This window comes from Bubalus kerabau, chromosome 15 (assembly GCF_029407905.1).
Source record: "Bubalus kerabau isolate K-KA32 ecotype Philippines breed swamp buffalo chromosome 15, PCC_UOA_SB_1v2, whole genome shotgun sequence".
NCBI classification, from domain to species: domain Eukaryota; kingdom Metazoa; phylum Chordata; class Mammalia; order Artiodactyla; family Bovidae; genus Bubalus; species Bubalus kerabau.
In genome coordinates this window covers 28,810,922-28,838,591 of record NC_073638.1, presented here as the reverse complement: position 1 = coordinate 28,838,591, position 27,670 = coordinate 28,810,922, and the positions used below count along the sequence as shown (strand labels likewise).

The following is a 27,670-nucleotide window of genomic DNA, read 5'->3' as shown; positions in this document are numbered from 1 at the left end:
GAGAAACAGTGGAAACAGTGGCTGACTTTATTTTTCTGGGCTCCAAAATCACTGCAGATGGTGATGGCAGCCATGAAATTAAAAGATGCTTACTCCTTGGAAGGAAAGTTATGACCAACCTAGACAGTTTATTAAAAAGGAGAGACATTATTTTGCCAACAAAAGTTCGTCTAGTCAAAGCTATGGTTTTTCCAGTAGTCATGTAGGAATGTGAGAGTTGGACTATAAAGAAAGCTGAGCACTGAAGGATTGATGCTTTTGAACTGTGGTGTGGAGAAGACTCTTGAGAGTCCCTTGGACTTCAAGGAGATCCAACCAGTCCATCCTAAAGGAAATCAGTCCTGGGTGTTCATTGGAAGGACTAATGTTGAAGCTGAAACTCCAATACTTTGGCCACCTCATGCAAAGAGGTGACTCATTTGAAAAGACCCTGATGTTAGGAAAGATTGAGGGCAGGAAGAGAAGGGGATGACAGAGGATGAGATGGTTGGATGGCATCACCGACTCAATGGACATGAGTTTGAGCAAACTCCGGGAATTGGTGATGGACAGGGAGGCCTGGCGTGCTGCAGTTCATGGGGTCACAAAGAGTTGGACACGACTGAGCGACTGAATTGAACTGAACTTGAGTGGGTTAGGCCCTGTTGTCCTCTGTTTCCTCATTGCAATTAACAAAAAGAAAAGGAAAAGGATGAATTGAGAGAGTAGCATTGACACATATAGACTACTTATCTCAGGTGGCCTCGGCCTGCAATTGCTTGGAGGGAGGCTTGGGTTCCCAGCCACAGAGCAAGGCCAGGCTGTGGTGGTGAGTGCACCAGATCCTGGCCATTAGACCAGTGGTCAGTGACTAGGGGCCTGGCCCTTTGGCTTTGCAGAAAAGAATTTCCACAAAGACAGAAAGTAGGGAAGCAAGTAGTTATTAAGAGGAAAAAAGAGTACAGGATGTGTGCATAGACACACGTGCGAACTCAGAGGGAAAGTCCTTGAACTGTGCTCCTATGGCAGTTAAAATCACTTACGTGGGGCATTTCTTCCTGTTTTCCTTTGGCCAATCATTTTGAGTTGTCTGATTCATTTTGAGTTGCCAGTTTATATTTGGCATATCTCAGGATCCTTCCATGTGTGTACAGGCATCTCTTAGCCAAGATGAATTCTACTGCAAAGGCCTGTGGGTAGAGCATCCATTGACATCAATCCCCCTTTAACCTCCAAGGAGCCTTTCTGTGCACATGTGGTTGGGGAGGTCTCCTGACTTCAAGAATGAGAAATATGTTGTCTAGGCAGGGCCCAGCCTCTTCCCTTAATTGTCCTGCTCTTACATTATATTAGGGCTTCCCTAGTGGCTCAGACAGTAAAGAATCTGCCTACAATACAGGAGACCCAGGTTGGATCCCTGGGTTGAGAAGACCCCCTGGAAAAGGGAATGGCTACCCACTCCAGTGTTCTTGCCTGGAGAACTCCATGAACTGAGGAATCTGGTGGGCTACAGTATTATATCATTTTTATTATTGTAATTATTGAACAACAGCATATAATTATAATTCACTCATATAATTATTCATATATATAATGAATATTATATGAATACATAATCATATATATTATTCATAATTCATGTAATTATTGAACAACAATTATTGTTGTTGTGTTAGTCACTCAGTTATGTCCAACTCTTTGTACCCCCATAGACTGTAGCCCACCAGCCTCTTCTGTCCATGGGATTCTGCAGGTGAGAGTACTGGAGCGGGCAGCCATTCCCTTCTCCAGGGGATCTTCTCGACCCAGGGATCGAACCTGGGTCTCCTGCATCGCAGGCAGATTCTTTAGTGTCTGAGCCACCAGGGAATTATATTACTAATACTTACGTATATATTATATTATTATTCCACAGGGAATGAATCTCCAATTGCTTTACCCTGGGGGGTGGGCATGTATCTCCTGTTTCACTACCCTGTGTGAACTAGACAGCTAGTGGGAAGCTGCTGTGTAACACAGGGAGCTGAGCTCTGTGACGGCCTAGAGGGCTGCGATGGGGGGAGGCGGGAGGGAGGCTCAAGAGAGAGAGGATACTTGTGTACTGATCCATGCTGTTGCAGGGCAGAAACTAGCACAACATTGTGAAGAAACTATACTCCAATTAAAAAATAAACTTAAAAAAGAGAGAAGAAATCACTTCTTCCAGGCTTATATCGAGGTAGAGACTTGTTCAGACTTGGTACAGAGTTAATGCTCTCAGATGCAAGTGGCTCCCTCCTGGCTCTTCAGTGGCCCATCACAAGGGCATGTAGTGGCTGCATGAGAGTCTGTGTTCTCCTCAAATATCTCCTTGGAAGAGTGGGTACTACACCCCAAGTTCTCTTACTTACTATTTTAGCTTTTTTTCTTCTAAGGAAGTATTTTCCAACATACACAACAGAAGAGTGGACATATAGTAAACCTTTGCATCCATCACTAGTTTCAGCAGTCAACAACTTCCACGTCTCCTGTGTCACCGGCCTCCCCCCATAATTTTTTTCTTGAAATATTTGAAAGCAAATTTCATCCATCCTATCATTTCAACTATAAACATTTCAGTGCGTATAACAGAAAAAACGTTAAAGAACATAACCACAATTTTTTTTATTACACCCCCGAAATGAAGTATTCATTAATGTAATCTAACACCCAGTCCATATTTGTTTTCTCCCCAGTGATCTCTACAATGTCTTTTTACTATTGATTTGACTGAATCAGGATTCACATTACATTTGATTATAAGGTCTCCTAGACATTTTCACACCAATCTGCTGTTCTGTTTTTAGTGAAAATGCTAGAAAAATGAGGAAGTTCTTACTTCCTGAAAATCTCCCAGCCTACTTCCTGAACCCATTCCAAGTAAACAAAAATTATCATCTCCTTTTTTGGGTGTTTTTAAATGACAAAAAAGAATTCACCCCAAAAAAGGGATTCAGCAGCTTTGAGATAAATGGGTTCCTCAAACAACTTTCAAACCCCAACAATCATCCCAGTGAAGAAGAAAAGCAGTCCATACTTCAGTGCTGCTGTTGGAGGGACTTTTTTCTTTGCAGAAAGACTTTTTTATGCCCTCCCACCTGCTTTTTGAAATCCACTAACCACAAAATTTACTCCATCCACTTTTTTCTCTCTCCCTTCCACACTCCCTCTCTCTTTTTAGCAGCAACATACAAGCCGGCCATATTAGAGAGATGGAAATAAAGGTTCCTTAATGTTGTATGTGTCTTTGAAGTACATCCGTGCATTTTTTTTTTAGCACCTAACCATTCCTCCCTCGTAGCTCTCGGCCCCTCAAATCGCCCTCTCCCCTCTCACCCGACTAACATCTCAGTCTGAAAATGCACAGAAATGCCTGGCTACCTCGCCCTGCCTTCAGTCTCACGGGGCTCAGTCTCTTTTTCTCTTTGGGTAAGTTAGACTGCACATCTGCATGCTCCTGAGGGGTCCAGAAGTGCAGCTGCAACAGGAGGAGGATGGGGGCCGGGGGCAGGAAGGAAGACATTGCTTGTGGTTCCCTTGGTGTCCTTGGGGAGAGAGGTGCTGGGACTGGGGGACTGCATAATGCAGTCCGGGGACTGCCTAACGCTGGGGTGATCTGGTCACAGAAACGCTGGGTCAGGGGATCTGAGAATTCCCCGGAGGTGTCAAGAGAAGTGATTTTTCTGTGGATTTCCCTGAAATGGACCTATGTGGGGGTGGGGGCAGAGGGTAGGTTGATCTGCAGAGCCTCTTCATGGATTTTTGCTTTCAGCCGCTACAGATGATCTGGGACTTAATGTCTGTGAATCTTCAGAATCTGGCGGATTTAGGGTATTGAAAAGAGTATTCGATGGTGGAGTAGGGGGCAGAAAGTTGAGTCTGGGTCTGGCTTCCTGGAAATCTGTACCACTGATTTGTTGCTGTGTGTGGGGGCGTAGGTGGGAAGCAGGCTTGAGGAATGATCTCTGCATTGGGATGAGAACTGCTGAAGCAGGCACTGATGAAGAAGCTCTCTGGCTTGGGCCAGATGGAGTGGAGGAGGGGTCAGGTGAAGGGATCAGGAGAAAAAAAAAAGCAACTCATGGACTGAGGGTGGTTGTGGCCCTTTAGATCATGTCTCCAAACTGCCCAGCACTGCCCCCACCACCCAGCTTGCAGACTGTCAAGAGATCCAAATGCTAATTTCATACCTGGCCACTCATGGACTTCCTGGTGGGCAGGTGGGTAAAGGAGTTACTTGCAAGTCTGCTTTCAAGGTAGTTTCACTCTTGCTCTTAAACTTACTCATTGCTGGCGTAGCAATTGAGGATCCAGTCCAAGGGCGGTCAGTGGGAATATTCCCTATCACAAAGTCTCTCTCTCACTCCTTCTCTTTAACCCTCTTTCTCTCTTCTTCTCTGGCATGCTGTGCTGGCTATTGGTGGCGCTAGTGGTAAAGAACCTGCCTGCCAATGCAGGAGACATAAGAGACGCGAGTTCAATCCCTGGATGGGGAAGATCCCCTGGAGGAGGGCATGGCAACCCACTCCAGTATTCTTGCCTGGAGAATCCCATGGACAGAGGAAGCTGGCAGGCTACAGTCCATGGGGTCACAAAGAGTTGGACACGACTGAAGCGACTTAGCATACATGCTGGCTATTGGGCTGGAGTGCTAAACAGAGACAGCGCAGGGCCCCTGGCAGCCTGCACGATGAGGCAAATGAGCTTTGCTGGATTATTGGGTGTATTAACAGAGTGTTACAGAAGCTAAGGTGGTAGAAAGAGCATGAGCCTTGGATTCCATCTGGTTTTAAAGCCACGTTTGTCATTTACTTCATACTATTGCCAAGTTGCGATTCATGGGGTCGCAAAGAGTCGGACACGACTGAGCAACTGAACAGAACGGATTGACAGGTTACTCACCTCTTTCCTGGGTGAACTGAAGAATATCTACTGCCTGGGGTTTTTTGAGTCTGGCACACAGCAGATGATCAACGATAGTTAACATTTATATCCGTGCACTGCGCTTGTTTAGTCCTGAGGCGATTGGTAATCATGTGGGGCAGATATGCTGTGATTCTCATGTTATAGATAAGGAAACAGGCACAGAGAAGTAACTTGCCCAATAGGGTCCCAGGAATAGTTTAAAGGGAGTTGAGATTTGAACCCTTGCTTGTCTGACTTCAGCCCATTCTTAACCACTGAACTCTCCTGCCCTTAATGTTTGAGAAATGGTACTACTATGCTAAAAATGGGCTCTGTTAGCTCAGCTGGTAAAGAATCAGCCTGCAACGCGCTAGACCCTGGTTTGATCCCTGGGTCAGGAAGATCCCGTGGAGAAGGGATAGGCTATCAACTCCAGTATTCTCGGGCTACCCTGGTAGCGCAGACAGTAAAGAATCCGCCTGCGGGAGACCTGAGTTCGATCCGTGGGTTGGGAATATCCCCCTGGAGGAGGAAATGGCAACCTACTCCAAAATTTTTGCCTGGAAAATCCAATGGATAGAGAAGCCTGGTGGGCTACATTCCATGGGGTTGCAAAGAGTCAGACACAACTGAGCGACTAAGCACAGCACATGCTAACAATTTGGATTAAAGAATCTTCAGTACAGGCAAAAAGAGGGGAGCTGGGTGAGTGACCAGTGTATAAGGAGATGGGGAAGCAGGACAGGCGATCTCTTCCGGGAGTTAGAGAGAGCTTCCTGTGGGAGGGAGAGCCTTCCCTAAGTGAAGTTAGGGAGGGTGTCTGGTGGACCTGAACCAGGGTGTGGCTCAGGTGAAGGTGGAGTCTGGGGTGAAGAAGTCAGGGTGTGGGGGCTGTGATGTGGTGGTGGGAGGAAACCTTCTGCAAACCTGGATGGGGGGAGGATTCAAGAGTGAGGCCCTTGAACTTGGACTTGGTTGGTGCTGTGATGAGGCATGCCCTGGCACTCCAAGGCCAAGGAGTCAGGTGGACAAGGAAACTTGGATGGCTGTAGCAGCAGCAGTCCCTGAGAGGGCGGGACGCCGCAGGTGAGAAGGGTGGGGCCGCGACAGGCGCTGGGCTTGTGGGATGACTGTAGAGCTGACACAGGGGACAGTGGGTCAACCTGCTGTATACACAGCAGAAGCACGCGAGACCAGCTCTCAGCTGGAAGCAATCCAGTTGATTGATCTTTCCTGGAGTTTTCCTCAAGAGCCTCGGCTCCGTAGTCACTGGACTGGTTACCAGAGTCTGGATTATGTTGTTGTTATTGTTTAGTCACTAAATCGTGTCTGACTCTTTTGTGGACACTGTAGCCCACCAGTCTCCTCTGTCCATGAGATCTTCCCAGGCAAGAATACTGGAGTGGGGTGGCATTTCCTTCTCCAGTGGATGTTCCCGACCCAGGGATCAAACCTGTGCTTGGCAGGTGGATTCTTCACCATTGAGCCACCCGGGAAGCCCCTGGGTCATATTAGGTGAGGCCTAGAAAGTGGAGTCTGGTCCTCACTCAAGCCCACTGTGCATGAACATACAGGGGAAGAGGCCTTCCCTTCCCCCTACAGACTGTTACTGAGTGTCCCCTGTGTGTCGTTCACTGTTCTAGGTCCAGGGATGCCAAGATGGGTAAGAATCAGCTCCCCAGAGTCTCCCGAGGGATTTGGGAACATAAATAACAACGCCACATCACACGTGCTATAAAACTACAGCAATGGTGATAACGCTGCTGCTGCGGCTGCTAAGTCACTTCAGTCGTGTCCGACTCTGTGCGACCCCATAGACGGCAGCCCACCAGGCTCCCTGTCCCTGGGATTCTCCAGGCAAGAACACTGGAGTGGGTTGCCATTTCCTTCTCCAATGCATGAAAGTGAAAACTGAAAGTGAAGTTGCTCAGTCGTGTCCGACCCTCAGCAACCCCATGGACTGCAGCCTACCAGGTTCCTCCATCCATGGGATTTCCCAGGCAAGAGTACTGGAGTGGGGTGCCATTGCCTTCTCCGAATGGTGATAATAACAGCGGCTAACCTTTGGTGAGGCTGACCACGTACCAGGCACTGCCATGAGCTTTTTTTAGTATGTAATCCTCACAACAACCCTAGGAGGTAGGGCCTATAGTTGTCTCCCATTTTACAGATGAGGAAGCTGAGGTGTTGGGAGGTGAACCATCTTGCCTGAGATCAGAGCAGGGTACGAGAGCACCAGTCTTGGCCATGATACTGCTCTGCCTATGGGTCTGGAAGGCTGGGGAGAAGGTTCAGGTGCTGGGGAAGTGATGCCTTGTTAGCTGGGGTCTGCAGGATAAGCAGGAGGGCTCAGGTGCAGCAGGGTGAATGAGCGTCCCAACCTGGAGCAAAAACTCGTGCAAAGGCATGGAGGAGTGGAGGAAGGTGGTGTTTTCAGAAAAGTAAGAACTCTGGAGAAGGGAATGGCAACCCACTCCAATATTCTTGCCTGGAGCACCCCATGGACAGAGGAGCCCAGGAGGCTACAGCCCATGGGGTCGCAAGAATTGGGCGTAACTTAGCGACTAAACCACCACAAGAACTCTAGAGTCACTGGAGTGGAGGAAGTATGGAGGGTTGGGAGCCAGAAATGAGGTTGGGATGCTGGTTGGCCCCAGATGGTAAAGGGCTTGGAAGCCCAGGAGCCTGGACGAGATCCTGAAAGTACCAGGGAGCCTGTGGTGGTTGGGGGTGAGGGGTGATGAGGACAAGGGCTTTCATGGCTGCATGGGGGTGGCCTGGCCTGGGAGGGGAGCCCTGAGGTGATAGGTCTAAATAGAGAGGCAGCCCAGGAGATAGACTGCATGTCACACTCACCTGGGAGTCAGGGGTGGCAGGAGGCCATGTGCTCCAGAAGGGTGGGAGGCAATTTCTCTGCTTAGACAAACTTTTTTTTTTTTTTTAACCAAGAAAAAATTAATCTACCTCATAGACTGGAAGGAGGCATGAGGAGAACTAACTCCTAGTCTCTGTAGGAAAGTGTTTGACGGTAATGAGCAAATGTTCATGATCTCTGCAGGATGGGCCATTGTATGACATGGGGCCCACGATGCCCAGATGCGCTTAGGAGAAAATGAGGGGGCCTGGGCCCTGGTAACATCAAAAGCCACATCCTGACTGTACCCCTGTTGATCATATCCTTTCTGTGAGCTGGAATTCAGGAGACCCAGGCTCTAGACCTGGTCCAGGAAGACCATGGGCTCCCTTGTATGGTGCACGTGTGCTAAGTCGCTTCATCATGTCAGACTCTTTGTGATCCTATAGCCCACCAGGCTCCTCTATCCATGGGATTCTCCAGGCAAGAATACTGGAATGGGTTGCCATGCCCTCCTCCAGGGGTCTTCCCAACCCAGGGATCAAACCCACATCTCTTACATCTCCTGCATTGGCAGGCAGGTTCTTTACCACTAGTACCACCTGGGAAGCCCCCTCTTGTATGGAAGTTCACTTTAAATAAGACCATTCCCATCTGGCCAGCCTGGGGGCTGACAGTTATGGCACAGGACCTGCTTTGCAGACAGCAGGAGGCCTGGTCTCTGGGACCCCTTGGAACAAAACCCACACCCTCACGCAATCTCCACCCCTCAACCCTCTCTGTCTGGAGCCTAGAAGCCTGGGTTCCAATCTAGCTTTGTCACTAGCTGTGAACTTGGGCTATTCATTTACTTCTTTGTGCTCCATTTCTTCACCTGGAAAGTGGGGGTGGTCATAGGGCAATATCTGTAGAGTGCTTAAACAGAGCCTGGCACATGGTAAGGCCCTTGTTGTTATTATGAAGTTCTTTTGTGGCCTTAGCTGTGGATTCCGCCACTTTCCTGAAGCAGCAGAGTTCATCAGGAGCCCAGAAGTTTGCTCAGAGCTCTGCCTGTGTTGCATGATGACTTACTCATCTTTAAGGACCGCCTGGATTGGTGAAAGGACATCAAGACTTTGCCCTGAGCTGGGATCCTGGGAGGCCTCAGGTGGAAGTAGGCGCTGGACAGGGAGTCGGGGACCATGATTCCGGCCCCGGCTTGTCCCTATTCGCTGTGTGTCTTTCTCAGGCCTCCTTTTCCTCGTTGGTAAGATGATGGAGCTGGATCTGTGGATACAATTCCCGAGTTTCCCTCTCTGCAGTTGGGAATTGACGATTGACCTCTCTGGCCGCTAGAGGGCACACGTGTCCGCCTGGTGCCTCCTGCCGGACGTGCGGTAGGGATGCAGGAGGCATCCGCATTGCATCTCTGTGTCTGCCTCCCTCCTGCGGGCCAGAAAAGGCCCCTCGCTCCCCAGAGTCCCGACTTCCCCGAAGGGTGCTAGCTTCTTCAAGATGGAGGGGTTTCCTGGTAGGGCTCAAGTTCTGTGTGTGGAGTGATGTCGTGGGCTGGGGCGGGACAGAGGCAGGGATGGGTTACGCAGATTCACCCGACCTACTTCCTGATGTCTCTTGGAGGCTCCTTTTGCTCTGGAGCCCTGGGAAAGGGCAGACCCTTCCCAGGGAAGGTGCGGGAGAAGGAGGATGTTCCTGGGATATGAGGTAAGCTCAGGACAAGGCCCTGCCAGGCTCCTTCCCTGCAGATTCCTCCGCCTCTGCAGAGCGGGGGTGGAGATGGCATTTTCCGCACACCTCCTCCTATCCTGGCGCCATGCTCCGCGCTTTCATAACGGCTGTGAGTGGGGAGGTAGGAACTGGGCTTTGTTCTTCTGGGCCGGCAGCTCAGCCTCCCCAGTTCATATTCCCCTGACATGCACGTCAGCACACCTAGCAGCCTGTCCTTGCAGGTGGGGCCGCCTGTCTGCTCCGCTGTCTATGGTTAGGTCCTGATCTCTGGGGCCAGCATCAGGATGTTTCTGAGCATCCCCTGTTCTTAAGTGCTGCCTGCTGGGCCCTGGCCACTCATCCCGAGGGATGAGCTGAGCGGAAGGACTTTGCTATCCCTGCTTCCAGGCTGCAGTGCCTGGGGTGGGGCCTCCGCAGCTTGGCACAAAAAACAACTTCTGCAGAAGGAGCTCCCTGTGCCAGATCCCAGGGAGTTCCAAGGGGCTGTCCTGAGGGACCAGGCTCCAAGGTGCCCCTGCCAGGAGAGTGCTCCAGAAGCCCTTCCTTCTATGGGGCAGAGCTTGAGGAGAATTTAGGCTACCTTTTGCTTTATTTTATTTTTGTGGGGCCCATGCTGTGCAGCTTGCGGGATTTTAAGTTCCCCAACCAGGGGCTGAACCCCCAGCCACCGCAGTGAAGTGCAGTCCTAAGCGCTGGACAGCCAGGGAATTCCTCTACCCTTTGGTTTATATGTTTTGTCTTATTTAATTGTTACAATAACCCCAGCAGGTAGGTATCATCGGTGCATTTTACGCAGGAGGTGCCTGAGCCTCAGAAGGTGGAAGAACCTGCCCACGTTCTCCCAGCTGACAGAAGGCAGAGCTAGGATTGAACCGTGTCTAATGGGAACTCTGTGCCTCCTAGCTGCTCCCTGGGCACCCTCTAGCGGCTTCCTATCTCAGAAGAATGGCAGCCTGGTCCCTGCCTAAGTCTGGGACCTCAGCTGTCTCCAATTGCCCCTTTGATCACCTCCTGGGTTGTGCCCCAGACACGTGATGCTCATTCCAACCACTGGAACTTTCCTCTGGATGTTCTGCTGCCCCGGCTTCCTTCAAAATTTGAAAACTTCTCCCTCCCTCACTTTAGTGGGGCCCACCTACAGGGCACCCTTTGGGGAAGCCTTCCCTGACTTTTGATGTCAAACAGCACCCTGCACCTTATATTATTTACAGCCCTTGCCCTGTATCACTAAAGTTACATTATTATCTTTTCCCTGTTAACATCTGCCCCCCTCCCTAGAATACAAACTCAGTTACAGCATCTCTGCCTGTATCACAGCAATAACTCTGGGGCCTAGACTGAGTGTTTGGGGGGGTGCAGAGAAGGTGATTTAGAAATGTTTGGTAAATATTTGGTAAATGGATGAATGAATGATTGATACTTAGTATTACTATTTCTCCTCTGTGTTGTTGTTCAGCCACTCAGTCCTGTCTGACTCTTTGTGACCCCATGGACTACAGCATGCCGGGCTTCCCTGTCCTTCACTATCTCTGAGTTTGCTCAAAGTCATGTCCATTGAATCGATGATGTCAGCCAACTATCTCATCCTCTGTCACCTTCTTCTCCTCCTGCCCTCAATCTTTCCCAGCATCAGGGTCTTTTCCAATGAGTCAGCTCTTTGCACCACGTGGCCAAAGGATTGAAGCTTCAGCTTCAGCTTCAGCATCAGTCCTTTCAATGAATATTCAGGGTTGATTTCCTTTAGGATTGACTGGTTTGCTGGGCTTGCTGTCCAAGGGACTGTCAAGAATCTTCTCCAGCACCACAGTTCAAAAGCATCAGTTCTTTGGCACTTAGCTTTCTTTATGGTCCAATTCTCACCTCCCTACATGACTATGGATATTTTGACTATATGGACCTTTGTGAGTAAAGTGATGTCTCTGCTTTTTAATATGCTGTCTAGGTTTGTCATAGCTTTTCTTCCAAGGAGCAAGCTTTTTTAAATTTCATGGCTGCAGTCACTGTCCACAGTAATTTTGAAGCCCAAGAAAATATAATCTGCCACTGTTTTCATTTTTCCCCCATATTGTTTCCATGAAGTGATGGGATCATATGCCATGATCTGAGTTTTCTGAATGTTGAGTTTTAAGCCAGCTTTTTCCAGTCTCCTCTTTCACCTTCATCAAGAGGCTCTTTAGTTCCTTTTCACTTTCTGCCGTAAGTGTGATGTCATCTGCATATCTGAAGTTGTTAATATTTCTCATGGCAGTCTTGATTCCAGCTTGTGATTCATCCAGCCTGGCATTTTGCAGTCCAGGCCTGATGTCTCCTAAAGGGACTCCTGTCCTTGTAGACCCATCGGTTGATCCCTTCGAATTGTGCTTGTTCTTCTGGGGTATTGCTTCCCTCCTGTTGTTCATCTGCCATCCCCACCAGGACCCTGGGGAAGAGGAGGGAGCTGGGCTGGACTGAGTGCACAAGCTTTCCTCTGCTCTGGGGTATGTGGGTCTGCATCTGTCCTCCAGGCTGCCTGCCCCCGGAGACACCCACCGCAGCTGCAGCTGGAAGGGCATGGGCTCTGCTGAGATGGTTGGAAGCGGTGGCAAGAAGGGGAAAGCTAGGCCAGCATAATGCAGTGCCTTGTCCAAGGTCTTTAGCCACCAGGTGGCCATGACAGTCCTGTGGAGTCATGACAGTCAGGTGGAGGGAGGGCTTAAGGCCATCTGTCTGTCCCTGGCTTGACAGATGCTTTGATTTCTCTTCACCCAGCCTTGTTCTGTCCCCCACTTCTCTCCAAGGGCCACATGAGGCACCCCTTAGGAGTTTTGCCCTCCCCTCCACCCCTTCCCCCGACAAATTGCAGCCACAAGGGACTCAGCCAGCTGCCCGAGCTCTGCCCCACTCCCCATCGGGCGCACCTGTCCCCTCCCCGGCAGCGTCAGCCAGAATCCTCATTGGGTGTGACTCTGTCCACAGTGCCACCAGGGAGGAGCATGGAAGTCACAGTACCTAACACCCTCAACGTCCTCAATGGCTCTGATGCCCGCCTGTCCTGCACCTTCAACTCCTGCTACACCGTGAACCACAAACAGTTCTCCCTGAACTGGACTTACCAGGAGTGTAACAACTGCTCCGAGGAGATGGTGAGCCCTGGGATGGTGGCAGGGGATGGGGGAGGAGGCAGGAGCCCCACAGCATGAAGCCCCCTTTCCCACTACCTGTCCCTGCCTTGGACCAGGACTGCAGCATACCCCGGTGGGCTGTCTGCTCCCCAGGGCCTCAGCAGAGGTGCGTTGTCACACCTGGGTGGCCCTGGGAGGGCGGTAGAGATCTGGAGGTGACTGCCTCCCTTTCAGGTAAAGGCGGGGGAGGGAGGAGGGGGGTCCTGCTGTCCTTGCAGCTCCTTGCTCATCCAGCTCCCCCACCCCGTCCTGTCCTTTGCCCCCACTCAGTTCCTCCAGTTCCGCATGAAGATCATTAACCTGAAGCTGGAGCGGTTCCGAGACCGCGTGGAGTTCTCGGGGAACCCCAGCAAGTATGACGTGTCAGTCACCCTGAAAAAAGTGCAGCTGGAGGATGAGGGCACCTACAACTGCTACATCATGAATCCACCTGACCGCCACCGCGGCCACGGCAAGATCTATCTGCAGGTCCTCATGGAAGGTGAGAGGCTGCTGGGGGGGGCCCTGCCCGTTCCCAGCCTGCTACTCTCCAGCAGGGATAGTGGGTGCCTTGGGAGAAGCTGTGCCCTCCTGCGGGGTGGGAGCCACAGCGTGTGCTGGGTTGAAGGCATCTATTTTACTCCTTCCAGTCCTTGAGGACTGTGTCTCCAAGAGTCCTGATCATGCTATCCATCATGATCATGACCTTAAGAATCTTGAGAACAGCTTTCATTTATTGGACACTTACTATGTCTCAGTTATAGGTACAGGTAAACTCTCTATATGCATTATCTCATTTCATCTTCATACAACCCTTTCTCATCCCCATTTTACAGATGAGAAAACCAAGGCTTTGTAAGGTACCTAAGGTCACACAATAAATAGTACAGTGACTTCCCTGGTGGTCCAGTGGTCAAGACTCTGCATCTAGAGGGCTTAGGTTCGGTCCCTGGTCAGGAAACTAGATCACACATGCCATAACTAAGACTTCGAGTGCTGCCACTAAAGATCCCACATGCCACAACTAAGGATCCTATAGGAAGCAATTGAGATTCAGTGCAAATAAATAATTAATTAAAAAAGAGAACTTAAAAAAATAGTGCAATCAGACATTGGTATATTTAAAATGGATAACCAGTGAGGATCTACTGTAGAGCCTTTGGAACTCTGTTCCATGTTATGTGGTAGCCTGGAAGGGAGGGGAGTTTCAGGGAGAACAGATACATGTACATGTGTGGCTGAGTCCCTTCGATGTTCACTTGAAACTGTACAACACTGTTTATCGGCTATGCCCCAATATAGAATAAAAGGTTTATAAAACAAATTGGCAAATTTGTTAGCGTTGCCAAAATTTTAATAATTGGTGAAACTGTGACGAGTATATGGGAGTGCGGCAGCTTTTCTATATTTTACTTTTTAAAAATTAAAAAAATTTTAAGAGAAGTTTTTAATAAAAGAAATGTTACTAAAGAAGTGTGGAAAAAAAAAAAAAAAGGAAAAACAGTACAATTGGGACTCAGATTGGGTCCACTGGCCTCAATACAGTATTGGACCACCCACCCCTGGCTATTTCAGGTGCCCTGGAATTATGGGGTGGGCCGGGCGCTGAGAGGCTGGGTTGGTTTTTGGCTATGACTAGCTTTCCCGCATGGAGAAGGCAATAACACCCCACTCCAGTACTCTTGCCTGGAAAATCCCATGGACGGAGGAGCCTGGTAGGCTCCTCCATGGGGTCGCTAGGAGTCGGACGACTGAGCGACTTAACTTTCACTTTTCACTTTCATGCATTGAAGAAGGAAATGGCAACCCACTCCAGTGTTGTTGCCTGGAGAATCCCAGGGACCGGGGAGCCTGGTGGGCTGCCGTCTATGGGGTCGCACCGAGTCGGATACGACTGAAGCGACTTAACAGCAGCAGCAGCAGCTTTCCAGCAGGAGAGTGAAGGCAGGACCACCCCGCGCCCGCTGCAGGGAGCAGGCGCCAGCGGGCGGGACTCCCTTTTCCAGCCCTACTGCTCAGCGGGTCTGTCTCCTCTCCTTCTCCAGAGCCCCCCGAGCGGGATTCCACGGTGGCCGTGATCGTGGGCGCCTCCGTCGGAGGCTTTCTGGCAGTGGTCATCTTGGTGCTGATGGTGGTGAAGTGCGTGAGGAGGAAAAAAGAGCAGAAACTGAGCACGGATGACCTGAAGACTGAGGAGGAGGGCAAGACCGACGGAGAGGGCAACGCGGACGACGGCGCCAAGTAACGGCGGCGGCCCTGCGGCCCCGCTCCCGTGCGCTGCCCCTCCCTCCCCCGCCCCTCCCCGCCTGCCCTCTCTCGGTGTGCTTCTCTCGAGCCAGGACCCCGGGGCCCGCCTGGGGCCTCCTCCTGAGTCCCTCCCTTCCTGTCCCTTGCACCAAGAGTGACCCACCTCTCTTTGATTTGAGAAACCTGCTGGGCGTCTGGGATGTGTGGGCCCTGGGTGGGGGGAGGGGGAGGGGGGGGGGGAGAAGCGAGGTGAAAACTGCCAGCCCCTGAGAGGAGGCAGGAGGCCTGCGGGAGGGGCGCGGAGAGAGAGGAGGGGACCAGCTGTCCACCCTGCCCAGGGCGTGGGCTGATCTGGTGGTGGCTTCAGAGGGGGCCTGAAGGTGGGACAGGGCTCTGGGGCTGCCCCTCTAAGGCCCGGGGCGCATGGCCCGGCTCCCAGCCCCGGGCGGCCTCCTCATGGGGGTGGTGACGGCTTCCTGTAACTTGGGGGCTTGTTGAAGGGACACCTGTGCGTTTCCTGGGTGTGGAAGGAAGGGGAGCAGGGGCTGGAGGCAACCAGAAACAAGCCTTGGCCCCGGGATCTCTACTCCTCGCCCTTCCCCACCTCGTCTGCTTCCACAGATGCCCCTGGGTCTCCCCTGGCTGCCAAGCCTTTGGGACTTCTGGCAGAGAAAAGTACCTAAGGCCTGCTGAGCGAGGCCATGGGGCAGGGGTCGGGTCTGTCTGGCTGGTGGTCCGTTTTCACCACAGTTACCCACTAATAGGAGATGAAGTTCAAAGTTAGCGGAGAGAGAGACAAGGGGCTGGGGGTTCTGTTGTAGAGTGGAGTTCACGGTCAACTGCCTTCTCGCCCAGGGTGGCAGCTCTCACTGGGCCAGGAGCCGCCTCAGGTGTGGAGATGAGGAGGGAGGGGGTGGGAGCCACATTGGAGGAGCTGGTGCACAGAGTGGAGGGCTTCACTGGGACTTCTGCTCAAACTTTCCCGCGCTCAGCAGGGTTTCATCCAGCTTTTGGCCGGGAGGGAAGCCTCTGAGACCGTGTGGCCATGTCACATCTGGAGCCATGTTACACCCTCCCCCGCCTGGACGACTCTCTCTGTGGATAGCAGAGTAGCATTTGTGGGGAGCCAACTTTCACTGCCATTTTACTCACACGGAGAGGGAATTGCTTAAACCTCAGGAGAGGGAAAGAGACAGACAGAAACTGCCTTGGAAGGCCCTCGGAGATCAACTAGCCTAGTCACCCATACTACAGACCGGGAGACTGAGGGTCACATTCACAGAAACCAAGGGGCCTGTTTCTCCTTGGGTTTCTTATTTTCCAGTTTGACTCAACAGAGGTACAGTTTGTGGAAGAGATGGGGAGAGGGAGTCGGGCTCCTCCAGCCCCACTCACCTCTTGGGAGCCCATCCCTCGGGCTGCGACTAAGGCTGGGATGGGGTGATGGCAGTGGGAGGGCAGAGCTGCCGGAATGCCCCACCCTGCCCCAAGCGGACCCTCTGCAGCACTTGCCAATCTTTCTCGGAGCTCAAGCCCTGCCCAGGCTCAGGGAGTCAGTGCCCAGAACCCGAGAATGGGAGTCTGGGGAAATGGGGTGGAGACAGGACTCCAGCAGCCTCTGGGACCATTCTCTGCCTCTGCCCAGCAGAGGGGAGAGAGCAATAGCATATGGGCGATTCACTTTAATTCACTTCAACTCACCATCCATTTATTGAGCATCTCCTATGTGCCAGGCACTGGGCCAGGTGCTGGGATGTACACAAAGCCATAACAGAGCTGGGAACTGCTAGGTCAGCACTATGGGGAACCAAGATGATTTTTTTTTTTTTTTTTTGGGTGCATCTAATTCCACCTCTGCAGCTACTGCTTCCAGGGCTGGAGTAGGAGAAGAAGGAAGAGATTCTAGAATCTGGGCCCTGGGAAGGGAAGAAAGGAAGGAAAAAGGGAAGATACAATAGGGAAGAGGGTGAGAGGCCAGGCAGAGTGCGCACAGAGTTGGGGATGGGCCACAGCCTGAGAGCTCCTAGGTGGGATGAGTCCGGCTCATCTGGAAATTCTAAGTCATCAGTACCTAACTGCCAATCAACACACTGCCAATGGGGGGTGGGCTAAGCCCCCAGGATACCTGGGGTGGGTGGACATTGCCCATCCTTGAAGCCAACCAGCTGAGAGGGGAGAGGCGGGTGGTGGGCACCTTGATCTCCAGCCGAGATCAAGGGTGGTTGTAATAACACGTCTGCCCCTTGCAGATTTCACTTTTTTGGGCAACTTCTTAAGTGCTCTCCTCTTCCAGGATGAGGAAGGATCTGCAGATGCTGGGAGCTCTTCTTTTTCATAACATTTAGGGGAATTATTTGCAAGATTCCCTAGGTTTATTCTAAGAAATTCTACTCTCTATAAAAGAAGCCTGAGACTTTCGGGTTCCTTCCTTTCTCTGCCCTGACCTAGAGGGTCCTAGGGAGAGCAATGCCTCTCCAAGGGGCCTGAGATGCCTGAGCCGATGGGGAGGGACCAGGAACCCACCTTTGTCCCAGGGGCCCATCTTCATATGCTCTTTCTTCCCAAGCCTCTTAAGAGTCTCTTTCAGAGGCCTCATGGAGCTACCTCCCCCAAGGCGATGAGGTTGGGAACAAAATGGGGCTTCTGCGAGTAGAGGTGGGAGACCGGTGAGATGTCCCCTCGGCACCCTTCTTTCTAGCGTGGACCTCCTCCTGCACCACGGGGCTCAAGCCCTGCTTCCAGCTGCACATTCCCATCACTGCATTCTGCTGGTTTTCTCAACTGCTCCTGCCTCTCCTGCTCTCTCGGAGCCCCCTATCTGTCTCTTTCTCCTAATTAAGGGTCCCTGTAAAGAGAGGTGGGCTGGCCAACCCTGGAGTTTAGCTTATGAAGAACAAAGCACACTTTTTCAGGACTGAAATGCCTTGAGGTGCCTTGGAACTGGCTTTGGAAATAGCTATCTGCCCCCTGGCTCTGGGCTAATCACAGTTTATTGTCGATTTATAAAAAGGAGAAGCTGGATGCGTATTTCTCCTTGTGAATCTCCTTGGTGAGGCCGGGCTGGTAAGTATTTGCAAGGTCAGGTTAAGCAGATGGACAAATGAAAATACTGGCTAGGTTCAAAAAAGATAGTCCCAGGCCATAGGAATGGCTTGATGCAATTGGAACGGGTGATGAATCAAGAGATTTTTCTTCCTATCTGCGTCTTAAGGATAGACAGCCTGTGTCTTTTGCTGTGCCTCTTGCTGATGTTGTCCTTTATTGAAGCTTGCCGATGCGTTTGTACATAGTCTATATATAGGTAGAGATATATTATATATACAAATATAGGACATCTCACTACATCCACCCCAAAAGTTATACTGGGGGAGGGGGGGAAACAATCATTTCTCAATATTTTGAGTTGATTCATCAAAGGCAAATTATGGAATGTTCTCATGGCTGTTTGTGCACTTGGAGGGGAAAACACAGCTACTCATGCATTTTCTAGGACTGATGTGCTATGTGGTGATGGAAGAGGTGGTGGGGAGAGAAACTCAGGTGGTCCTCTGTGACCCAACCGCTGTGAGGGGTCTGCTTTCGGTAGCAGACTGAGTTTCTTCCGCGGTGTGTCTCCTTGCTTGGATGTATTGGCTGCAATAAACTGACGGTCTCCCCTGGACCTCCCTCAAGTGTGACTTTTTTCAGGGGGTGGGGCAAGTTGAAGCAGTGCCAGGACCGTCACAGGGGCCCCTGCTACTCCTTTCCTGGTGACGTCACTGACACTGCCGGGTCCCCATCAAGGATGAGGTCGTCCCGCTCCCCTCTTGTCAGATGTCTCCTCTTTTCCCCTCGTGGCCTTCCCAGAATCCTGGGCGACTCCATCCACCTTGAAAGCACCCTGGGGACAGGGTGGCTAAACACCCACTTCTTGGGGGGCTCTTGGTTATTTCTGGACGGCTGCACTGCAAGCCCCCAAGGCTGACCGCCATGCTGCTGCTGTCTACTCTTTCTGGGGGTGGATGGGCCAGCCTTCCTGCTCCCTGTTGCTAAGCTGCTTCTGACTAGGCAGACATCTCATCTGTTTCAGGCTCACAGAAAATAGACGACAGCTGGTGCAGAGTCTGCCCTCATGCAACTTCACGGATGAGGGTGGCTGCGGGGTGGAATCAGGTTGCTCGTGTCCCATCTGCGAACCGCTGTATCCTAGTGCTGTGTTGATGAGTCAGCCCTCAATGTAGGACCAAAAGCAACCACCTGGCCCTGGGGTTCTGCTTCCCCTAGGCACATACAGTCTTTTTCTCTCTTGCCTCCTGTTCTTATGTTTCTCTTTGCATTTTCTCTCTCTTACACACAGACACACACAGACACACACACAAACCCTTGCCTAGGAAGCTCACCCAATAAGAAAAGCCTCAACTTTCTGAATGTCAAGGGAATGCTGAAGTGGTTGGTTCCTGTTTTTTTCTTAGCTTCTTTCTCATTTTTGCCTGCTCCTTGGTAATCCAGAGACCTTCACCAGTGGTGAGTGGTCAGATGCATTTTAGAATATTCCAGGAGGAGCCTAACACTCATAGTCCTAATGCTGGCAGCTGCTCCCCAAGAAAGCAGCCAGATAGAAGGTGGCAGCCTTAAGCAGAGGTGGCTGGTATTTGACAGAACTGAAGCTACCTTAGTTTAAAAGAATGTCTGTCCTTGGAGTCCTGGAGTCCTTCCAAGGACCTGATGTTAGACAGGATGCTTCTTTACCTAACAGGGAAACTGATGCAAGCGACGTGGACTCAGGAGTAGAAGGTGCTAGGATCCTGGCTGGTTCCTTCTGGGTGGACACAGCATCTAACTCAGCCCAGGGCTTTTCCACCAGAGCTTTGGAGGACACCTCGGAGCTGGGCCTGGCTCATGGGAGTCTTCCCTTGTGGCACAGCAGTAAAGAACCCGCCCACCAGTGCAGGAGACGTGTGTTTGATCCCTGGGTCAGGAAGATCCCCTGGAGGGGGAAATGGCAATCCACTCCAGTATTCTTGCCTGGAAAATCCCATGGACAGAGGAGCCTGGTGGGCTACAGTCCATGAGGTCACAAGGAGTTGGACATGACTTAGTGACTAAACAATAACAACTGACTTCTGGAGGGCTGGGTTTGGCTCAGGTGTCTCCCCTAAATCGATGTTTTGGGGCCCAGCCTGCTTGGGGCCTGGGGGCAGGTTTGTTTCTGATTGTTGAAGGCACTGCCATGTCAGGGGAAGGTTAGCTCCCACCCCACTGTTCAGAATTGCTCACCAGCCTCCCATGGCCCCCAGCCGAGGTGCCTGTACAAGAGCCTCCCCATCCCCACTGCTCCTTGGCTTCCCACCGGAGCCCCCGTGGCTCAGGCCATCGGCCTGCTCACAGCCAGCTGCCATGGAACAGGAGTCTGTGTGCCGGGCCTGAGTCTCTAGGACAGGTTTTAGAGCCCAGAAGAATGGCGGAGTTTGGGAGGGAGTAGATCTTTACATCAGACGGGTCCTAGGGACTACTTGACCAGGTCTCCTGATTATCCTGAAGGGGAAATTGAGGACCAGATTGGGGAAGTGACTTCCTTAAGGCCACTTGATGAGTCCAGGACAATCCAGGATCTCCCAGCAGGCTCTAGGCCACCTGTTCTTCCCATAGCCCACACCTCGTCTGGGCCTAGCGCTTGGCACAGCTCAGCACAGCAGCCCACACCGGCCCAGGTGCCTGCCTGCCCCTCCCCAGAGGGCTTTCAAGCCCTCTGAACAAGAAGAGGCCCCAGGCTTCTCGTCAGGGTGCAGTTTTTAAAGCTGAGGTTCAAAGAGGGTAAGTAATTCTCCCAAAGTCACACAGTAGGCTATTGACAGAGCTTGGCTTTAGCTGCCTTTCTGAGTCCTCTTCTACACCCCAGTAGAGTGACTTTCTTCAGGCTGGTTTGTGTCCAGTCCCTCTTAGACCACTTGTCTTCCTTCCATCTTGCAGGGGTGGGGTGGTATCTAGAAACCTTTAGGTGAGAGGAGGCTGGTGAAATGCGGGCTGGGCAGCCGGATGGCAGAGCATGGGCCCCACTAGCTCTCCTGCCCTCCTCCTCCTTTGGCGTTTCGGGGCCTCAGAAGGTCCATGCTGGCTGGGCTCTGTAGGCATGCTTCTCAGATGCCCTAGTGGCATTGCCCTGCACAGACTCATCCTGACGCCCGCCATGACGCCTGCTACCATGCTGACATGCAAGGCTCCAACCACCTTGGAGCCCAGGCTCCAGTCACCCAGTGATTGAGGGTTCCAGAGGGTGATGGGGAAGGAAGCTCATCTTAGAACTAGATCCTAGCATCTTGACATGGCACATAAACTTGCCCCCAAATAGATTAGTCTAGCCTAGAACCCCACTCCTCTATGGGGCCGAGGACATCTCTGTCTAGGAGAGAGAAAGACTGTGGGATGGAGGTGGCAGGACTGGATGAGTTGAGTGCTCCCACTAGGCTAGTAGTGGGAAGCCTCACAAAGCAGCCTCTTTTCTCTGGCCATCATGACCTTGAGGGTCCATGAGGTGCTAGGGAAGAGGGGCAAGTGGACACTGGATGCTCTGCTTGGCAACTCAGGATTCCATAGGAGGGGCTTTCCCTTTTGCCTCATTGGCAAATCACCTTTGTCCTGACCGTAGCTGTCTCTGCTTCTCAGCTGTGACAAATTCCCTGTGAACAGGTGGTGTGAGGACTAGGAACTGTTTGCCTCAACAGATTGAGAGCCCCCTGTGGGCAAACGGACAAATGAAGAGGGTGGGTTCCGCTTGGAGGGGAAGTGTACATCACAGCTGATGGCCAAAAAGTGGTTAGGGCTGTGGCCACAGGGGAGAGGGATTAGCCTTGTCCTGTTCTGCCCCAGGGTGAAACATTAGAGCTGGCAGACAGAGGCGGGTATAGATCCAGCGTAAGTCAGAGCTGTGCAGAGGGTTGAGTTTCTTTGAGGTAATGAGATCGCGATCCCGGAAGGTCTTCAAGCCTAGCTTGGGGGTGTTGTCCAGAAGATGCATATATTAGGGCATACTTCTAGATCTGTCTAAACTTACTGGCGATGTCCCTCTGCGGCCGTCATCTTAGGATTCAAATGACAGATGTGGGATTAACTCTTGCTTGGCTGAAGATGAACAGGACACATGCAAGGGCAAATTCTGTCCTGTCTGGCTGCCATGTTCCAGTCATGCTCTATCCCAGGCTGCCTCTGCATCCTTCTACCTGCCTGCTCTGGTCATCTTTACTTGACTTAGCAATGGTGGGGAGAGGGCAGGTGGCAAAACCCTATTCACAGTGGGAAATAGGCTGGGAGAGGGTGGAAATTTGGAGTTAGGAACCCTCAGGAGCTTCCTTCCAAAGATCACACCAAGCCTAACTTGAATGCTTGGTCCTCCAGCAGGGGCAGAGTATCCCTTGTCCTTCAAGCAAAACTGCAGAAAATGGTGACAATCCTTTCCCCCTCCTCCCTTCGCCCTCCCAACTTTGCTATAGTCTTCAGCCTCCCCATCCTTGTCTCATAGCATGCTCAAATGCATACTGTGTGGGCTCTCACAGGAGCTGATGCTGTTGGGAAGGGCTGTGGGCATGCATGCATGCTCAGTCACTTCACTGTGTCCAACTCTTTGTGATTCTATGGACTGTAGCCCACTAGGCTCCTCTGTCCAGGGGATTCTCCAGGCAGGAATACTGGAGTGGGTTGCCATGCCCTCTTCCAAGGGATCTTCCCAACCCAGGGATCGAACCCACGCATCTCCTGCATTACAGGTGGATTCTTTACCACTGAGACATTGAGAAGCTCAGGTGGGTTCATATCCAGCCTCAGAGGGCTTGGATGGTGGGGCCGGGTTGGTTGGGGGGATTAGTGACAGCTGGCTAGGCTAATAAGGATGATCACTTTTTACTGAGTAACTACTCTGTGCCTTGCTCTGAACTCAGTATTCTATGTGCATCAGCTGACTTAATTCTCAGGACAACTCCCCCAATACGCATTCTTTTCTCACTTTTACAGATAAAGAGACCAAGGTTCTGTTATACAAAGTATGTGTATATTCAAGGTGACACAGCTAGAAAATACTAGCAAAGAATTCAAACCCAGGGTGGAGCGATGCCAAAGCCATCACATCAGACTGTGACAAAGGGCAGTGGACCAGCCTCTTGCAGCCCAGAGACCTAGGAGTCGGTGGGGGAAGGGTGACTCGGAGCCAGTCTCAAAATGACTGTGGACAACAAGAGGTGGGCAAAAGTGCTTGGAAGCGGAGGCAAAGCCTCCCCACTGGGATGTTTGGGATGCCCCAAACATGAATGGCCAGATGTCCATGCCCCAAACATCCCACTCTGAGTGGCCTGGCCCTTGACCCCACAGCTCTGTGCAAACAGCTCTGGCCTCTGCCGGTCACCCTCTCCTCTCTTGGTTTCTGAAAACCTATAAAAATTCTTCTTCACTTGCTGACCAGTTGCCTCTATCGTTACCCCTCCTCCTCGGCCTGTGTCTCACTCCAACTTCCCCAGGCGACCCTTCACTCCGGGCAGACTCTCTCCATGCTGCTTCCCTTCCTCTCGGCCAAATCCTGACCTTCTGCCCCTGTCATAGCTCTGCTCCTACTCCATGCCCTCCCTTTCCCCTCACTTTACAAGATCCACTGCTCCTGCACTAAAATGTTCATAGCAGACGGGATCAGAACATCCAGGGAACCTTGCCTGGCGCTCTGTTCCATTTTATGCTCCTGGCTTGGTCAGTCTGTCCCAGTGCCCAGCTCAGTGGCAGGACCAGGTCTAGGGTTCTGGGAGGACATCTGGCCATTCAGCTGACAAGGCAGTCTCCCTGCGATCAGTGACCACCTTCCCGATGACTCCAACCCCCAGCCCTCCTGAACCCCCATCCTCCCTTGATGGGAAGGCAGTGAGGAGGCATGGTAACCCCTGAAGCAGAGAGGTAAACACAGCTCTGGGGTGCTGGGCAGGGTGGCAGAGACCTTGCCGTGGGGCTTCACACCCCACCCCAAAGTGGCCCAGAATAAAGGGATGCCCAGGACTCACCCCATCTCTGAGTTGCTGTGAGGGAAGCAGAGCCTGTTCCTGGAAGAGGGCACACACCCCTCTCCAGCTTAGGATAGTCCGGTGAGCATCTCTCTGGTCAGGATATTTCAGCTTCCTCCTCTCTCTGCCCTCCTCCTCCCAATGAGCTCATCTGTCTGGGGCTCCCCACCCCCCTTTGCCTGAGAGGATGTTTGGAAAGAACCTGGCAGAAAACAGAAAAAGAGGAAGGGAGGGATGGAGGAGGTGGCTGCCTACCTGCCTGCACCCAGAGCCCTTAGAAAGTGGAGATGCCCGAGAAGGGTTCAGGAAGTGTTTATCTCCACCCCAACTCAGATGCCCAGTGGGCTGGGGATCAGCAGGCAAGGTGGCCAGTACTGGTTCCTTGCTGGACTGCTGAGCCACGTGCCTGCGGGTTGGTTAGGTACACTCTGTCCGGGTTAACCCCCTCAGCACCTGCCAAACTTCAGCGGATGCTGAGACTGTGGCTGGGGCAAGCCGGCAGTGAGTTGGGGGTGGGGGCAGAATAGTAAGGATGGGCAGCGAATAGACTGAGGTACACTAGAAAGAGGTTCCCAAATGTCTGTCCAGGTCACATCCACACTATCCCAACCCCAGAGGCAGAAGGATTTGGGGGCGTTCAGCTTGAAGTTCATGCAGAGCTTTCTGGCTCCTGCAGTCCCGCGGTCCTGAGGTTGGGGCTCTGTTTATAACCGGGGATTATAAGCTCTGGGGTGTTGATGCAAGTGGTCCATGGTTGGTGGGAGAGGCTGTGAGGTGGAGGGCTTGGGGGGTCCCTGCAGAGCCCCTCGTCCTCTGCCCCTAAGAGCCGAGTCAGCAGGGTTGCCCTCCAGCCCCGTTACCTGCAATGCCCGGACAGGAGCCGCGAGGGCTTGTGGGGGAGCGGGGGAGGCGAGCTGCAGGCAAGGGCGAGAGGGGAGCCGGGGTGTGGAGGGGGGCGGCTCCCTGCCAGGTTCTCTTTACTTAGAAGGAACTCCTCTTAAAATAGCTCTGGAGACCTCACCAGATCTCTCCCTTCCTCCCCTGCCGGGGTCTTGGCTCGCTTTCTGAGAACAGATAGGGGATGGAATCTTCCATCACCACCCCCCCCAACACCCCACCCCCTACCCCCACCGTGGAAGGTGGGACCGCGCCCAGGGGTGCGTGCCTTCCCGGGTAAGAGCATCTCCCGGAAGGCTTCGAGCCAGAGCTCTGCCCCCGTTCCTGCCCGGGCCATGTCCCCACCACACTCTGACACTCTGACCCTCATCTCGTGCTTGCGCCCCTTCCTAGCTCCCATCTTGCTCCCGGGAGGGCCGGGGGTGGAGGCCGAGAGCAGGAACTGAGAGAGGCTCGCCTATCTCAGAGAGGACTGTTGGACTGCCTCAAAGAACCGCTTGAACCCTCCCCACTTCCCACCTCCCCCCCATCACCCCCCCCACATAGAAAAAAAATCCTTTCCCCTTAAATCTAGGCCCTATCTCCTCCCACCTGATAACAGCTCCCTGACAGCTCCTTGGCCCAGGGCCCAATCCCTCTATGCCTCCCTGAAAACTTGCTCTTCAGGGTATTTCTCAGCCAGGCCACCCAAGACCTGAGGGTGCAGGAGCCTACCCTCAGGAATCCACCCTGCTGGGTGCAGCTGGGGGCTGTGTCCCAGCTGCCATCCCGCCCTCTAGGACTTCCAACAGGAGGAGGAGGAGGAGGAGGAGGAGGAGGAGGAGGAGGAGGAGAAGGAGGAGGAGGAGGAAAGAGCCAAGGTACCTGCCCATCCCCCTCCCAGACCCCAGACTGGGGCTCTTGAGTTGGATGAAGGCGGTTTATGTCAGGGAGGGCTCTGCAAAGAAGTAGTTTTCTAAAGGTGGGACAGAGGAATTCTGACTTTTGCTTGCCCTCTCCCCTGGCATCCCTGGATGGATCAATCGATGGACTAGGGTTTCGAGAATTTTTGAGGAAAGTGCTCTCTAAATGTAAAATTCCTCTAGCTGCTAATGCATCTCTCAAACACTTTTTCTGCCCAGTTGTGGAGCCCTCCTGATGTTCTTTAGAGGAGAGCTGGGGGTGTGGAGAGAGGGAATCAAATAATGGGGTAGATTCTAATTCTGACTTGAAGAATCACTTTCTCTGTGACCTTGGCCCACACATCTTACCTCTCTGCGCCTGTTTTTTCATTTGGGAGGCGTGTGGATTTTGTAAAGACCCTTCTGGCTCTACGAATTGGTGAGCAGAGATGCAGCTGAGAAGGTGGAGGGCATGGAGGAAACTGGCACATTTTCGCGTCACCAGGATCTAGAGATACCCAGGGAGCTCTGTCCCCTCCCAACCCCATTCTCTGGGCAGGGGTCACGTTCCTTCCCTTTGGCTCACCTCCTGACTCACCTCAGGCTCCGGCTCCTGAGAAACATAACCCCTGCTGTAAAAATAAATTGAGCAGCGAGGAGGCCTGGCCCTGTGGATCTAGTGTCTGGGACCTCCTGGCAAAGGAGGGGGTGAACGTGCAAACTTGGAGACAGAAAGAGGCTTAGACTTTTTAGGGCCCCAGACCTCTTTGAGAATAATAAGAGCTAAAATGTACTGGGAGCTGAGCCTGTGCCTAGAACTCTATTAGCATTTTACATGTGATAATAGCTCATCCAGGGCTTCCCTGGTGGCTCAGTGGTAAAGAATCTACCTGGCAACCAGGAGATGCAGGTTCAATTTTTGGGTCAGGAAGATCCCCTAGAGGAGGAAATGGCAACCCACTCCAGTATTCTTGCCTGGGAAACCCTGGACAGAGGAGCCTGGTGGGCTGTAGTCCATAGGGTTGCAGAAGAGTCAGACACAATTTAGAGACTAAAGGACAAACAACAGCATCTCATCCAGTCTCCATAGGTCTACATCTGATGTCTGTGATGCTTGGGGTGAGCACACAAATGGAAATTACATATATGTCTAAATATAAGTTAAGAATCAAGATAACAAAGTGTGGAAACTTACCTATTATCTTCTGTCTTTGATGGATTTTTCTCAGTCTTAATTTTAAGGCCAGGCCCCAAAGCCATTCCCTGGTCCACTCTTCCCTGGTCCTTGGAGGATAGGGTCTCTGATGCGTGCCTGGATGTCAGGTTCCACCTGAATGTCAAGTTCCATCCACTCCCCACCCTCTGCAAACAGCTGCCCTTTGCCTTCTCCCCAGGCCTGTAGATACACATTCTGTATGGGCAGCTCCTGAGAGGATGGGCCCAGGGAAGAGGCTTGCTCAGAATTGGGTCATTTGAACAGAGAATTCCATGATCCCAGGTGTCTGGAGCATGGTCTAGAAGATGAGGTATAGGGATTACCCTTCTCTGCTGTCCCAGGAACCACTTTTCCAGTGAGGAGGAGGGGGTGTGATCAAAAGAGGGCCAGAGTGAGACCCTCCAAACTCAGCAGCCCAGGGCTGAGGCCCCTGTTGCCCAGGTCTAAGAATGGCATTGCCCTTAACAATTTCACGAGGTAAATATCATCCCTTTCATCATATTTCAAATGAGGTTTCTGCAGAAGATTGCATAACTTGCTCAAGGTCATCCAACAATAAACGCTGGAGCGTTTGATTCCCCAGCGTGTAGCTCCAGAGCCACTGTACCCCTATCACAGCTATACTGAATCTTTCTCCCAGGAAAAAAAAGAAAAAACCACGTAGACTTCCAGCCTTTCCCATACAACCTCAAGGGGTCCATGATCTCTGAATCCCACCAAGGACCCTCAAGTCAAGAAGGTGGGTGGTGGGGGGGCTGTAGCAGGGGTCAGACCACGAAGTGGAAGCAGGTTTCCAA

The 27,670-nt window shown here is 52.1% G+C and overlaps 1 protein-coding gene across 2 annotated transcripts; it reads left to right on the top strand.

Annotated features, from left to right (window-relative positions):
• The first annotated feature begins 3,199 nt into the window (after positions 1 to 3,199).
• SCN2B (sodium voltage-gated channel beta subunit 2) lies at positions 3,200 to 15,073 on the top strand. 2 transcript variants are annotated; one of them, XM_055548252.1, is made up of 4 exons: positions 3,200 to 3,426; positions 12,437 to 12,603; positions 12,913 to 13,123; positions 14,667 to 15,073. In XM_055548252.1, the coding sequence occupies exons 1-4, from the start codon at positions 3,357 to 3,359 to the stop codon at positions 14,864 to 14,866; spliced, it is 648 nt and encodes a 215-aa protein (XP_055404227.1). In that variant the 5' UTR covers positions 3,200 to 3,356; the 3' UTR covers positions 14,867 to 15,073. The 2 variants fall into 2 exon arrangements, with proteins under 2 accessions (XP_055404227.1, XP_055404229.1); XM_055548254.1 differs by lacking the exon at positions 3,200 to 3,426 and adding an exon at positions 9,095 to 9,266.
• The last annotated feature ends 12,597 nt before the right edge of the window (positions 15,074 to 27,670 follow it).

Bases quoted from the DNA above. Each gene is read 5' to 3' on its own strand.
- SCN2B (XM_055548252.1), top strand. From the start codon at position 3,357: ATGCACAGAAATGCCTGGCTACCTCGCCCTGCCTTCAGTCTCACGGGG. The intron at 3,427-12,436 runs GTAAGTTAGACT...CTCTGTCCACAG, and splicing joins CAGTCTCTTTTTCTCTTTGG to TGCCACCAGGGAGGAGCATG. The intron at 12,604-12,912 runs GTGAGCCCTGGG...GCCCCCACTCAG, and splicing joins ACAACTGCTCCGAGGAGATG to TTCCTCCAGTTCCGCATGAA.